General features: G+C 35.7%; 1 protein-coding gene across 1 annotated transcript in view; it reads right to left on the minus strand.

The window, feature by feature from the left end:
• ZC2HC1A (zinc finger C2HC-type containing 1A) overlaps positions 1-13,027 on the minus strand; it is a 34,624-nt gene that overhangs the window by 7,397 nt on the left and 14,200 nt on the right. Inside the window, exons 5-7 of the mRNA XM_086884197.1 lie at positions 11,488-11,636; positions 10,516-10,615; positions 9,710-9,818 (exon numbers count right to left, since the gene is read on the minus strand). Coding sequence (XP_086740323.1) covers positions 9,710-9,818; positions 10,516-10,615; positions 11,488-11,636 — 358 coding nt within the window. The remainder of the gene's footprint in view (positions 1-9,709; positions 9,819-10,515; positions 10,616-11,487; positions 11,637-13,027) is intronic.

Genomic DNA, 13,027 nt, shown 5'->3' on the forward strand with positions numbered 1-13,027 from the left:
GGAATAAAGACAGCTTCTCAGCTCCTTCTATCACTTCAACCAGTGGGAAAGTGATCAAATAATTAAGCACAAAGGTGGAAATCAGCAACTAAATTTAATATTAAATAAATTGAAATCATATCTAACTGAAGTATACAGGTTTAACAAGAATGGCTTCTACTTGAAAAAAAAAAGTAAAGTGGGATGATCAAAGATTATGGTTCACTGGACTGAATACTAACCTTCTCCATTAGTTTTCCTGTCTGCCCCCTTATTTTGCAAGCAGATTCTAAAGATGGACTTAATTGAAAAAAAATACTGTGCACACTGAAAAGCACTACATCAGTTATATGAGAATTAAAACTTACTGGAAGTTATGGCAGCCTTTTGAAGTTACACAATTCTAGAATAAAAGTTCTAAATGTAAGCTAAATTGTATTGCTATGATGTACAGATGCTACATATTCATCTTGTGCTATTTTCTCAATCTCATTATACAACAAAGAGTGACCTTTACTTATAATTGAGCTCTACAGTAAAAAGAACATACGGGACTGTTACTTTACCTGTTAAGAAAGACAGAAAAGCATATAAAGAAAAATTCAGCTGCACACAAAGAAACATTATGGGATCATCACAGATCAGGGCTGATCAGGCAATGAAGCTAAAAATAGAATTGTGCCTCCTTCCTGTTTAGATAGCTCCAAGTAATTAAAAAAAATATTCAAAATTATTACTGACTCAAGTTTTCTATGGATTTTCACCTTGGGACCAATATGCTACTTTTTCAAAACTAACAGCATTAATTTCTTATATTGAAGTCTCTTCAGAGTGTACTTTGAATCAGTTTTGAACATCGTGTTAAAAGTCCTGGATATTTGAAATAAATTGATATTAAAATCAGTCCACTGTTCTTCCTTGTATTTCAACTGTATCATACACCCTCAACTCACTAAATACTCTGAAAATTCATGTGGTGCTTTAGTACTAAGTGTATACTAAAGATATTTCAGAGAAATTAGTGTTTCAATACAGCATTCAGGCCACTGACTGAGCTGAGGAGGGGAGGAAATTCAAAGTACTGAAAAGCCACATTCAAAGTGCACAGTCCACCCTGTGTATCAAAGGAGGCAAAGTCTCATGAACAGATAAAACATCACTCATTAAAGGTTTAACAGGGCATCTTAATTCCAAGATGTTTAAACATAGCTTTCTTAATAATTTCTGCAGTCTTTTTCCACAATGAGTTGTCCAAAAATACAGAATATTTTCAGACCAGAAACTTCTCTTCCCATCTTACCCACTCTGTGATTTCTGACATTTTTGATGAGTAAATCAACACAAGGAGTAGGCTGCCACTGTCCACAACTTTATTCAGCCTGGATCTAGATACACAGCTAGCATCAGGTTTCATGTATGTTTGGTGACAACTCTTGAAATTGCATCCTAAAGTAGAAATCTGATCTCTAGAGACAGATGCCCTCCAACAAAGTCACATATTTTTGGTTATTTCAACTTGTGCCACCACAGCTTGGTTTCTTCTGATCTGCCCCATCTCTGCCTCTTCTATATACCTGTCCGCTTCTGTTGTTTTTCCTGTTTGGTTGGATTTTGCATTTTACTTTTGAAAAGCTATATAAATCCCTGCTCTACGATGTATCACATGAACTATGAATAGAGACTGACAGAAGATGAGGTGTACCAATACCAGCTGGAACCCTAAAAATCCAGACATACTGTAAAGAAACTTACTATCCACTCTATTTTAAAAGAAGTAAGACTGAAAGTGACTTCCCTTCCTAAAGCAGTTCATGTTGTACATCTAGTTGAATTACCACAGCTTGCAAAATAAAGATCTGAAAGAAGTTTGTTAAAGAAGCTTGTCTTTTTCTATGCACACATTATTCATGATTTGATGAAATCTATCATAAAACACTGATATATAAGTCTTGCTTCTTAAGAGTGTCTTCAGATATTCTTGACAGCTGTCACTGTTACTCACAGCAACTCATAGTTCTGTGCAAAGTCATAAATAATTTTCTGCTGACTAATGGCATGTATCCCAAAGTCCAGAAACCTTTGCCATAAACTGCAACCACCCACACTGTTATGCTGAATTTAAGAATAGTTAGGAATTACTCACACTTGCTGAAAGCTCTTGGCATGCAATATACTGAATAACCTACTGCAAGTAAGGCAGTAGTAATTCTTGAGCTCAGTAGATACTTGAGTAAGAACAACAGGGATTGAACAAAGAACAGAAGTGCCGGTACTTTTAAAGAATTTTTCTTGAGAAGAATAATCAAATCACTGGTCTATGGATAGGGCCTATTTTAAGCAATTGTAGTAACTCACTAAGCTAAATTTCCAACATCTTAATAATGCATTACAAAATGAAAAACTGTGCTAATTTTTGATGGTTGACAGGATTTATAGCTCTAACCAAACATGCAAAGGAACAAATAAAAGAATTTCTGTTTGTCTAAGAAAACCTCCCATTCCTTTCATTGCTTTTGCTTCTTCAAAACCAAAGTCAAATATTCTGTCCCTGTCTCAAAGATACTACAGCTTTGGTTACAGCATTAAGAGATTCAGGCACATTTCTACTATGTAAAGCAATACATAGTCCATCTATGTGCCACATAATTGATTACTTTCTTTTTTACAATATGAAAAAGCAGCCTATTTGAATTTGGCATCTTCCAAAATATAACAAAGGCTTAACTATAATTTAGTATCTAATTCCTTTTTAAAATTATTAAAATAATTGGAATAACCTTCCTTCCAAACTTAGATCTAATAAAGACTTCTGAATACCCAGAAGTCTTTATATAAGGTAAATTGGACTTGACCTTCCATTACAAATATTTTGTCTTTCATTATAAAGTCTGCCTTCCTCACGTTTTTGGACCATCAAAGTTACCTTACAGATATAGGAGTTAGAGTAATATTTGACCTTAAGAGAATAAAATTACTTTGTCAAAAACCAGTACAGTTACCAGGCTTAAATGCTTACTTCAGATTTGCATCATGCAAAAAAGTTTTATCTTGGGTTTTATTTTAGAAATGCTTAAGGTCATTACTTTTAATTTGTAATCAAGACACAAATTTGTAACTTTTAATCTGTAATCAAGCACTGACAGAAGAAATCAAATCTGAGGGAAACAGTCATCTTCACTGTCCTATGAAGCTATTTACTTCACTCTGATACTAATTATATCATCTACTCTTCTCCCACAGCATTTATATGGAAGACATATTGGGCAGCTGATGTTCATCAAGGGCACACTTTTCTGCTTAGGAAAAACACTTTTGCAAAATAGATAAACCACACTGATTTGCAATACTTACTTCTTTACAGACAACAACTCATTTGGCCTCTAGACAGTACTGTCTGTTTTTGTATCAGCGTCATAAAACCTTTGCACATCTCTTCCAGTTTGCAGTGGAGGTCCTAACTTGTCCATCTTGCCATTAAAATATATAAAGGGGTGCTCATAAAGACAGTGCTATGTTGCTATTCAAGTTACGCAAAAAAAAAAAAAAAATTAAAATACCGACAATTCATTACTTATATTATCAAAGAAATCCCATTGACTTTAAAAAAACAAAAAAGTACAACTCAGACTTTAATTATCCAGCAAACAAAGGGTTTCTTCTTGCTTTGATGAAGAATGGATTTCATGGGCATTGGATTAGGTTTCAAATTAATTTTTTAAAATTCTTTTTCAAACAAAACACTAATGCCAGTTACTCTCACACTCTGCACAATGTATTCACATTTGGTCTCTTTTAAGAACAGCTTTCATGATGTCATACAACATGTCTAGAAAAAGGGGCTCATAATTACAAGTTATAATAAGTTTAAACATTAGAGAATAACAGATATTCTGTTAGATATTCAACTCTAGAATTACCAAGAAGAAAAATTTTTCTTTTTTCTTCTTTTTTTATTTGTAAAGGCAGAATAGAGGACAGCCTGAGAGAAATCCAGTTTTTAACAACAAAAACACCATTCACAGCAGACAATACTATATACACAGCCAATATTTTAATATTTTTTTTTTTAGTATTATGGATAACATTCCCAAACAAAAAAAACAAAAATCAAATTTTTAAAAAAATTTTAAAAGGCAACCAACAAAAAATAACAACAAAAAAAAATTCCTCACTCACATCATCATAAAGAAAACTGTAGTTTTTCAGAAATCACAGCTTAGATTAGAAAATCAGATCTTTAAGTTCTGCATTTTTATCATCTTATCATCATAAAATAAAACCTACAAATAGCCTCCCAAACAGCTGTTCTAGTTCAAACCAATTAACTCCTGTTTGACCCAATATATACTCTTTACATACTCCCAAGAAACTGAGAAGCAAGACTGAGGTCTTTGACACTGTAAGACACATACTCCAACCTAACATGATTCTTTAGTTAAACTTTAACAAATTATCAGTGTAATCTGTGAACTCCAGGGACATACTGAATAGAACACCAAAGAAATATCCCAGATGATAACCTAGAAGCCATCATAATACTACCAAAATAAAGCACCACAGTATTCTTTCACATCTTAACAAAACCATAAACCCAAAGCAGACTGCCTTCTCACATTCTAATGAAAAATAAACATGATCACAAGAATCTTTTGAAACGCAAAGATCTTGAAGACAACTACTTGCGTATCTTGATTTCACTGAACAAACCCCTGGAAGTTACAGTCTTCATAAAAGGAACAAACTGTTTTAAATGATAACGTTTTTAAAGGTTACAAATGCTTTATGGCAAATATGTAAGTGGAATTTCAAATTTACTGTTATTGATTTGGTGTACTGTCCATATTGTATTTCAGCTGTAAGACTGTAGTGGATGTATCACTAGCAGACATGATTCCCAGGAGGGAAACATTAACATTAAAGTGTATGTTTTATCCCCAAAATAAAACATAAATTAAAAATTAATTTCTAAGGGTTCATTTGCCATATTAAAAAAGAACATATAATTTCCAAGTCCCATTAAAAAAACAAACAAAACTGTTGACAAATGAAACATGTACAATTAATTTGTACAATCAAAAGATTCCTGTCTGGCCACAAACAGTGGTGTCGGGTTCTGCTGGGCACAACAGTTTGCATATAAATGTGGAGTTCACCTGTTTGCTTACCCTTAGGTTAGGAAGAACCTACCCAATTTTTTCTCCTGAATATCTGATTACTTCTGACAGGTTACTACAACTGCCATACATCTCAAGAAATGCAAGACACTACCAACCTGTACACTGACATAAAATACATATCAAACTTGGGTTCACAATATGATATCAAATTATAAGCCTAATGACAGGTAACTTATATAAATTAATTTTCCTTTTCTCAGTTCTTCAAGACCAAAAAGATAAAAACCTATTTTCCCCCAAATGAATGAAGACTTTCCAACTGACTGCAACAATCACATGCTACTCCTTACTTGCTTTTGTATGACCAACAAATGCAACACTTTCATTCATGGAAGGACTGTCTGTGTCCTTACTCTGTCTAGGCAGAAAAAGAAAGCTCACAGCAGGACTCAGCTGACACATCCTGATCTACGCGTACAAAGTAAGCCTCACTGGCACTAACACAGCTTATGTTGATGATACTGTGCTGTGCTCTCCTAGTGGAGTCCTTTACTTGGGAAGCAGAAGAGAAGAATTCAAATTTAAAAAAGAAGGACACCGCAGAGTAAAAATAACTTACAGAAAGTGAGCTCCTAAAACAGGGTTCCCCTTTTGTCCATCCAAAGCGAAAGCGTGTGCTGCGATGCGGCACACGAGGTTCACAGGCGCTGCCTCCGAGCTCCGGCCCGGCCCCGGGCAGCGCTGCGCCAGCGCCACCTGCGGGGCGCGGCCGGCACTGCGCGCTCTGCAGGGCGTCCCCTCACCGGCCCCTGCCCCGCAGCGACCACGGCAGGCAAAGGTGGCCCATCACCTCGTACAGAGAATTAATTCGTCCTTCATACGGCACAATCTAATTGTAATTCTACTATGAAGCCTCCCTTCTATTACGCTTCTGGAAAATCCAGAATTACAACAATCTAAGCAAAGATGGAAGGTTACATACTGAAGTAATACCTAAAAAACCTCCGAAGTTACAGTTTCTCTTAGTGCAAATGGCAGAAACTTCTTTCCTACAGCAAAATGTGGAATTTAACCTGGTCAAAAGTGTGTAGGCTCTTTAATATTTGTGAAGGAGAAAAGAAAAAGTGATTGCTTAACATTCACTTTGAAAGACTGCCCTTTAAACTACCCCCACACAACACTCCTGAGAAAATTGTTTCACTAACAACTCAGAAGAGCATAACATCTTATCTTTCAGCATAAGCTCTGAATTCTGTAGAACAGAACCCCAGTTCTCACACTAAGGCTTGTCATTCTACTGGTTAAATCATAAATGTAGTAAAATAAATAAATCATGTTTAATCCTACTAAAAGGGTCATGTTCTAAAGTTCTTCTATTTTAGAAAGTATTCCAGCTGCATTTATCTATAGCATAAATTATAAGATGCTTTAATGTTTAAAATCTGTCACTGAAGTACTAATTATTTTCACTCTCATGTAGGACATTGACTATAAGAGTCTCAGTCCCTGCTTTGGTATCATTTCCTAGGTATTTCCACAGAACCCAATCTATTTCCCCCTCATGCCCCAATACTAAGGCAGAAGTTGAGATGATTACAGCCAAAATTGTCACCAGTGACCAATCTGAGGAACCTAACTTTTCCATGATGTAACTGGCTCCTACACCTCTTTGCTTCAATACAGCTCCTGACAAATCTGTCCCCAGAAGGGAATGCAACAAAGCTAAAAAAAAAAAAGCCAGGTCACAGATATAACACACAGGAACAACACACATTGCACCTGTGGAAGACTGGTTAGCATGAGCAGCAAATACCATCAGGGCTAGTTGGAAAACAGAAGAAAACAAGTATCTAATAGCAATGAGAAAGACTGCAGGCAGAAACATGCTCATCACACGCATACTCTAAAAATCTGGAAATCGTGCAGGCAATTAAGGTCATAAGCCAAGCTAACATTTACTGCCTTTCAGCAGAGATCATTATCTGAGAGCTGTGCCAACCAGAAACCATGTATTTGTGCTTAGCAGAATGCATAAACAGAGAGAACCTGGGCAAACATGTCCCCAGCTGCTATTTGGATTCATCATATTCATTCTCCAAGCAACAGAGGAGCAAAATGGAAAACTACTGAAAACAAAGTCCAGTAAGCAACTCTGGAAAATTGCCAGGCATATTATGTCAAGATACAGAGATGCTGTTAATTTGTGGAGAATTCATGAGGCTGTTTGAGAAAAAAATGTGAGCTAAGCCACTTGCTTATCCTGCACTAGGCTGGAGCAAGGCTTAACAACTGAATGATGCCTGGGGTGAGGCAGAGGTCCCACAGCCCAATGGTGTCTCAGTGAAGTGTCTCTTTGAGTCTCAGTGGTGTCTCACTCTCAGCACAGGAGTACACCCAGGCCTCAGTACCGGCCTCACTCCACCTTATCCATGCACAACCAGCCTCTGTTACAAATCTGTTCCTTTGGGAAGATAATGATGTGAGGTTGTAACATGCTGACAGGAGTAATGTCAGGTGGACTTCACTGCTCCCTTACCTGGGTGGAGGACAATACTGAATTATTAGGGATCTGTGCTGCCCTTGTTACAACCAATTCAGCCAGAGGTATCCAAATATATTTAATATATTGAAAAAAGCAACCACCAATATGAAAATGAGAAAAAAATAAGCTGCTTCTTCACCAACTAGGACCACAGCAACTGGTAAGCAATTATATTTGACTATAGTTATACCTCCACTTTTCCAAAAAGTCTAAAATTGGTATTTGAAATCCTCCATTTTTAGAGTATGAGAACATGACCTTACTTCATAGATAACGGGCTTGCTCCTCTCTCCCTTCCCCAAAGTAGGGATGACTCTTTGGTAAGATTTACGCCTCCAGCTCCACCAAGAGTAGAGCTGAGAACAGTTATACATAGCACTGTACACTTACATTTTGTAGATCTACTGCATTTATCACCTGCAATCTAAGAGTCAATGATCTGCTCCTTCAATAAACTACATTATTTGTGAAACTGGAATTGTAAATGTTCTTATTGAACATAACCAGCCATAGTGCCTAATGGTTATAAACAAAAATTAAGTCAAGCTGCACCCAGCCCCTCTGATTTCTGAGAAATAGCTGGAACACAAGGGGTTTATTTTCTACAAGATTTCATATGATTATTGCAACAGCAACTGACAGGTAAAATTAAATAGAACTACTTTGTTAACAAGTGAAAATCAAAATTGCTGCATCCTCTGTCTGAACACAGACTTCAGTTAGGAACCTCCAACAGGAAAAAAACTTTTCCAGATACCTGAGTTACACTACTGGACTCAGAAACATGCCTTCAAATTATGTCAGCTAACTTTTTTACTGTGGCTTGGAGACCTGCTTGTTTGCTACTCATCAGTAGGTGTTAATTCAACTCCTAAAAATGGATAAATAAATAAAGTCAGTGAACAAGGGGCTGTGATTTTCAGACAGTCACAGCATAGATGCCTACAAACAGTAGTGAAGCTGACCAAAGAGTCACCAGGAGAGGGGTGAAATAAAAAAAGACAGACATCTGTCAACCTCGTGGACTCCACATGTGACCTGTGTCTGAAACAGTTATCCTGAGTAGACAGAGCAAGGAGAGACAGAATTGAATCCTGATGCTACGAGGGCATTAGGAGTGAAGCATGCCAGAGCTATAATTCATATTCATGCAAAACCTGCAAAATTTAAGAGTGGTAAACTAAAAATCTCTAGTTCGATGTAATTCCTATCCAACACCATAAGTTTTCAGAATATCCTTTTCTTCTCATGAACTTAAGACATTGGTTTTTTGTTTTCACATTATACTGTCTTCACCAATCAGATACTCATTTTTATAGGAATAAATATTTTTCAATCACTAATGTTATAATTGCAATCACTGCCTTTTATCTTTTGTGTTCTCAATGCTCCTTGGTGCTCCTCAAACTTCTGTAGAATTGCACTACTTTTCTTCAATCCTTTCCACAGATTTCTCTATGAGATTCTGTGAAATGTCTACCCCTCCAGTAAAGCATGAGTCACAGCCTTGATGACACCAGCACTTACACTGAACTCCAATAATCTTCATGTAGCAGTCCTTGCTATTGTTAAGTGCGCTGGTTTTGTCTTATTTGTGCTCATTCATTTGTTGTCTCTTAAGACAGGAAAAGCAAGAGAGAAAGCTTCCATCCTTTTGTGCTAAGAGAGAAATCCTGTCACAATAGCCTTGTAGGCAGAAGCCTCTTTACTCCATTTCTGTGAGGTGCAGGAAATGATGCCTAATGTTTTCTGCTTTTTTTAAGACCCTTCGCTTTTACCAAGAAAAATTTAATTGCTCCAACCATTCTGCCTATGCTGTAACTTTTGATATATTTTATTTTCATCTCTTGACCTCCTTTGTTGTTAAATCAACTTGATAAAACTTTGCCTTCTCCAATGTTTTTTAAACATTAGCTATATTTACAGATAAAGGATAAATACAAAACACTGTATTTCTGAAGCTCATAGGAAAAAAAAATAAAAGCCAGTGAAACAAACCACAGAGACTTCTAGAACTAGAATAACATAAATATGAAATAAAGCACAAATGACAACATTAGATTGAACTCACCCTGTTTGTGGGTTCACTGTTCCCAGAGAGTTTTTATGAGCTGGTGATAATGTCTGAATTTTGCTCCCACTGGATCCAGACGAAGACAGTGCTTTACCTGAAGAGGCACCTTGCAGTTGAAAAGCAAGTATGAAAATATAAGAAAATATAAGATTTTGCTGCTGAAATGATACAATTTATTAAAAAGAAATTAATTGCAAAATTCAAAAAAAGAGTTTTAGAAATAAAGATATGAGCCAGTATCAAGATAATACAAAAAAGACAATATATTTCAAAAATGTATAGAAAATATGTAATTGACACATAGTGTTTTATTCTAAGAAAACATACTGTATCTCAATTTCTTTGCTCAGAAAAAAAGGGAAAAAAATGTTGAAGTATGTACAGACAGAAGATGTTTGATATCGATATCTGAAACCCAATTAGAGCACTGTTTCATAATTACAATATACATGCCCTGACTATGTATTTTCATCAATTTATGATCATATTCAGCAGACAAATTAAAATTAAGCATTAGATAAATTTCAGGTGAGAGATCAGTATTCGATACAATCAAGCATTACTACACCAAATAATTTTTTCATATTCAATTCAGGAAAAAAAAAAGAACTGGCCTGACATATAAACCAGAATCCTAAATCGTCAAGGTAGATGAGGGCAAATTAGAGTGCCCTTTCCAAATTTATTTTAAACAAGATTTTGCAAACCACTATATCAAATAAACATAGTTTGCAGAATGATGCGTAGTTTGAGAACTGTTATTTAGAAAAGACATGGAATAATTCATAACATTCATTTCATACCTACAACAGTTTTGCTGACACCACTTGGCTGTGGTAAGCGTGATGATGGTGATGGTGTTGATCCTACAGAAGGCATCTTCTTAACTGGAGCAGGTTTGTACTGTAACAAAATACAACCTAGGAATTTAAGCAATTAAATGAAGCCATCTCTATAACACAACAGGTAGTTCCTTCAGGTACTGTGGGAGAACAGACGATGATTTTTTACTAGGTAACCTGTTTCTGGTATGGGAACATGCAAATGGTTTCTGATAGTCTGTTTTCTAACACTTACAGATGATACTAGCAGGAAACATTCTCTAACCTAGTAGAGCTTTGGTGTTCAACTGTATGTCTTTCTACATTTTTTTTCTAAAGCTTTTATCAATTTTTTCCATAGCTGGAATGAAGCTAAAGTTAAGATTAAAAGTATCACCTCATTACCAATTAATTTAAAAGAGAATACTCAAAGGCAGAATTATTTTTGTCTTTCAAATCCAATCTTACTTTCATCTGTACTGTCTGGACCAGTCCCTGCACTGATTCAAAATACTGTGTAATACCCCTGAATCCCACTCAAGCCTCTAATTAGCCACAATTCTGCTGTCATTTGTCCTGTAGTCAGGTACCTGTTTGCCCCTTAAGTAAGTCTCTAAGTGGATTTAGAAATTCAGCACAACAGAAATTCAATTTCCTTTACAAAAACTGCATCTCTATTTCCTCCTGCTATCTTTACATGTCATTTGCACATTTCTACATTACATTCATGACTGGTTTTGATTTTGCAGCTACTGCCATTTCACTAATGGATCTCTGCAGTTTAAGAAAGCAAAAAAAGCCTCATCCATGCCTAGTGTTAATTTCAGTCAGTGCAAGTAATAAAATTACACATATAATAAAATAGTTAACTTCTTTTAAAAGCCACACACTATTTAACAAGCTTGACTTGACATTGAATGCAAGTTACAGGTTAACAAAAGTGTTACAGCTCACCTGTGTTCGAGTAGGAAGCTTCCCTTTGGTATCGGCTGCCAATTTCCCCTTATTAGTAATTCGTGCAGCTTGCTCCTTACAGAAATTGATGTGTCTGTCAGCTGCATTTTCATTAAATCTCCTCTGACAGTATGGACACTGAATGTAATCTTAAAAAAACATAAATATTTAACATTAATAATCTGTTTTAAAAATGAGAGTGTTTTAAAGTCTTTAAGACCAGGCTCTCCTCCAGGGGAAATTATGGCTTCTTGAAACTGAAAATAAAATACAGATTGCTAGGTCAAAGCATATTCTCATTTGATGGGTAACAGTAGCTGAGGATTAGAAATAAACTAAGCAAAAATCAGAAACTTTAAAAGATGCTATTCTTGCAGAGAAGGTAGCCAAAGAAGTACAAGGGCATGGCAGAGAGATCAGCTGGAAGGAAGCGGAGAAGTAGCTAAACAAAGAAACAATCAAAAATTTTAAAAAAATCACTAACAGTTCAGTTTGTTCAAGATATGGGGATACATTAAAACCTTTCCCACACAAGCTACAAAAGACAACAAATCTGTTTCCTCTGGCAATTTTGAATGAACTGAAAATTCTAACTGCAATACTAGGAGTGATCATTATTAAAAAAAATCAGAAATTTAACAAATAAAAAGAATCAAAAGAAAAACAGTGAAAATAAGGAGCTATCAAGTAACTGTTGGCCATCTTACTTTTGCAAGATTAATTTACTCACATTGCAAACAGTATTACATACAGGAAATATTATTCTCATCGGGGAAAAAACTGAAAGTGCTATATAAATGCTTAAAATATTAAAAGATACATCATCTGTATGCTGGAAATACACACCTTAAAATACAGTACCCTTGGAAAACTGTATGTTTGCACTGCAGTTTCAGACAACTGGGTATTTCACTTTCTAGAGATATTAATGCTGTATGCCCCAGATTAGAGCATTCAAAACCATGTAAGCATCAACTTAAAAAAAGCCTGACACTAGCAAAGCAGGATAAATTAGTGTGTTTCTAGGTCATATTAGAAATGTATTGAAGAAAATGAGATGAAATTCAACAGTCACTGCCTCCAAAATTACAATAAATATTACAAAATCTAAAATAAGTTCTGGATTACATGTTACTAGTCCAAATACAGTAGATTTGGCTTAAATAGTTGTCTCTTTGAATGTTTATAAACAGTTTTGAGTAAGCTGAATTATGTAATGGCCACCAAACCATGAACTGTGACCCAAGAAGTGTGAGCTAAGGACAGAGGAAAAACACAGAGAAGTGACAGCATGGGAATCTCATGGGTATAGCAACGTTTTATTTATTTTACATACGCTCTGATGCCATGAGAATACTTGAACATCAACTACACCTTAAGAGACTTCTAGGATTCAATGTAAGCTTTATAAAACAAAAACTAATCAAAATAAGAGGGCAGTACACCTACGCAGTCAAGTTCAGGGTGATTTAAAGTCCTTTTTAACCTGAGGCTATTCTGCACTTCCTCAGAAAAAGTGGAAGAGGAGATGGAAGAAGCA

The sequence above is a fragment of the Cyanistes caeruleus genome, chromosome 1 (genome assembly GCF_971803275.1).
Source record: "Cyanistes caeruleus chromosome 1, bCyaCae1.hap1.1, whole genome shotgun sequence".
NCBI lineage: Eukaryota > Metazoa > Chordata > Aves > Passeriformes > Paridae > Cyanistes > Cyanistes caeruleus.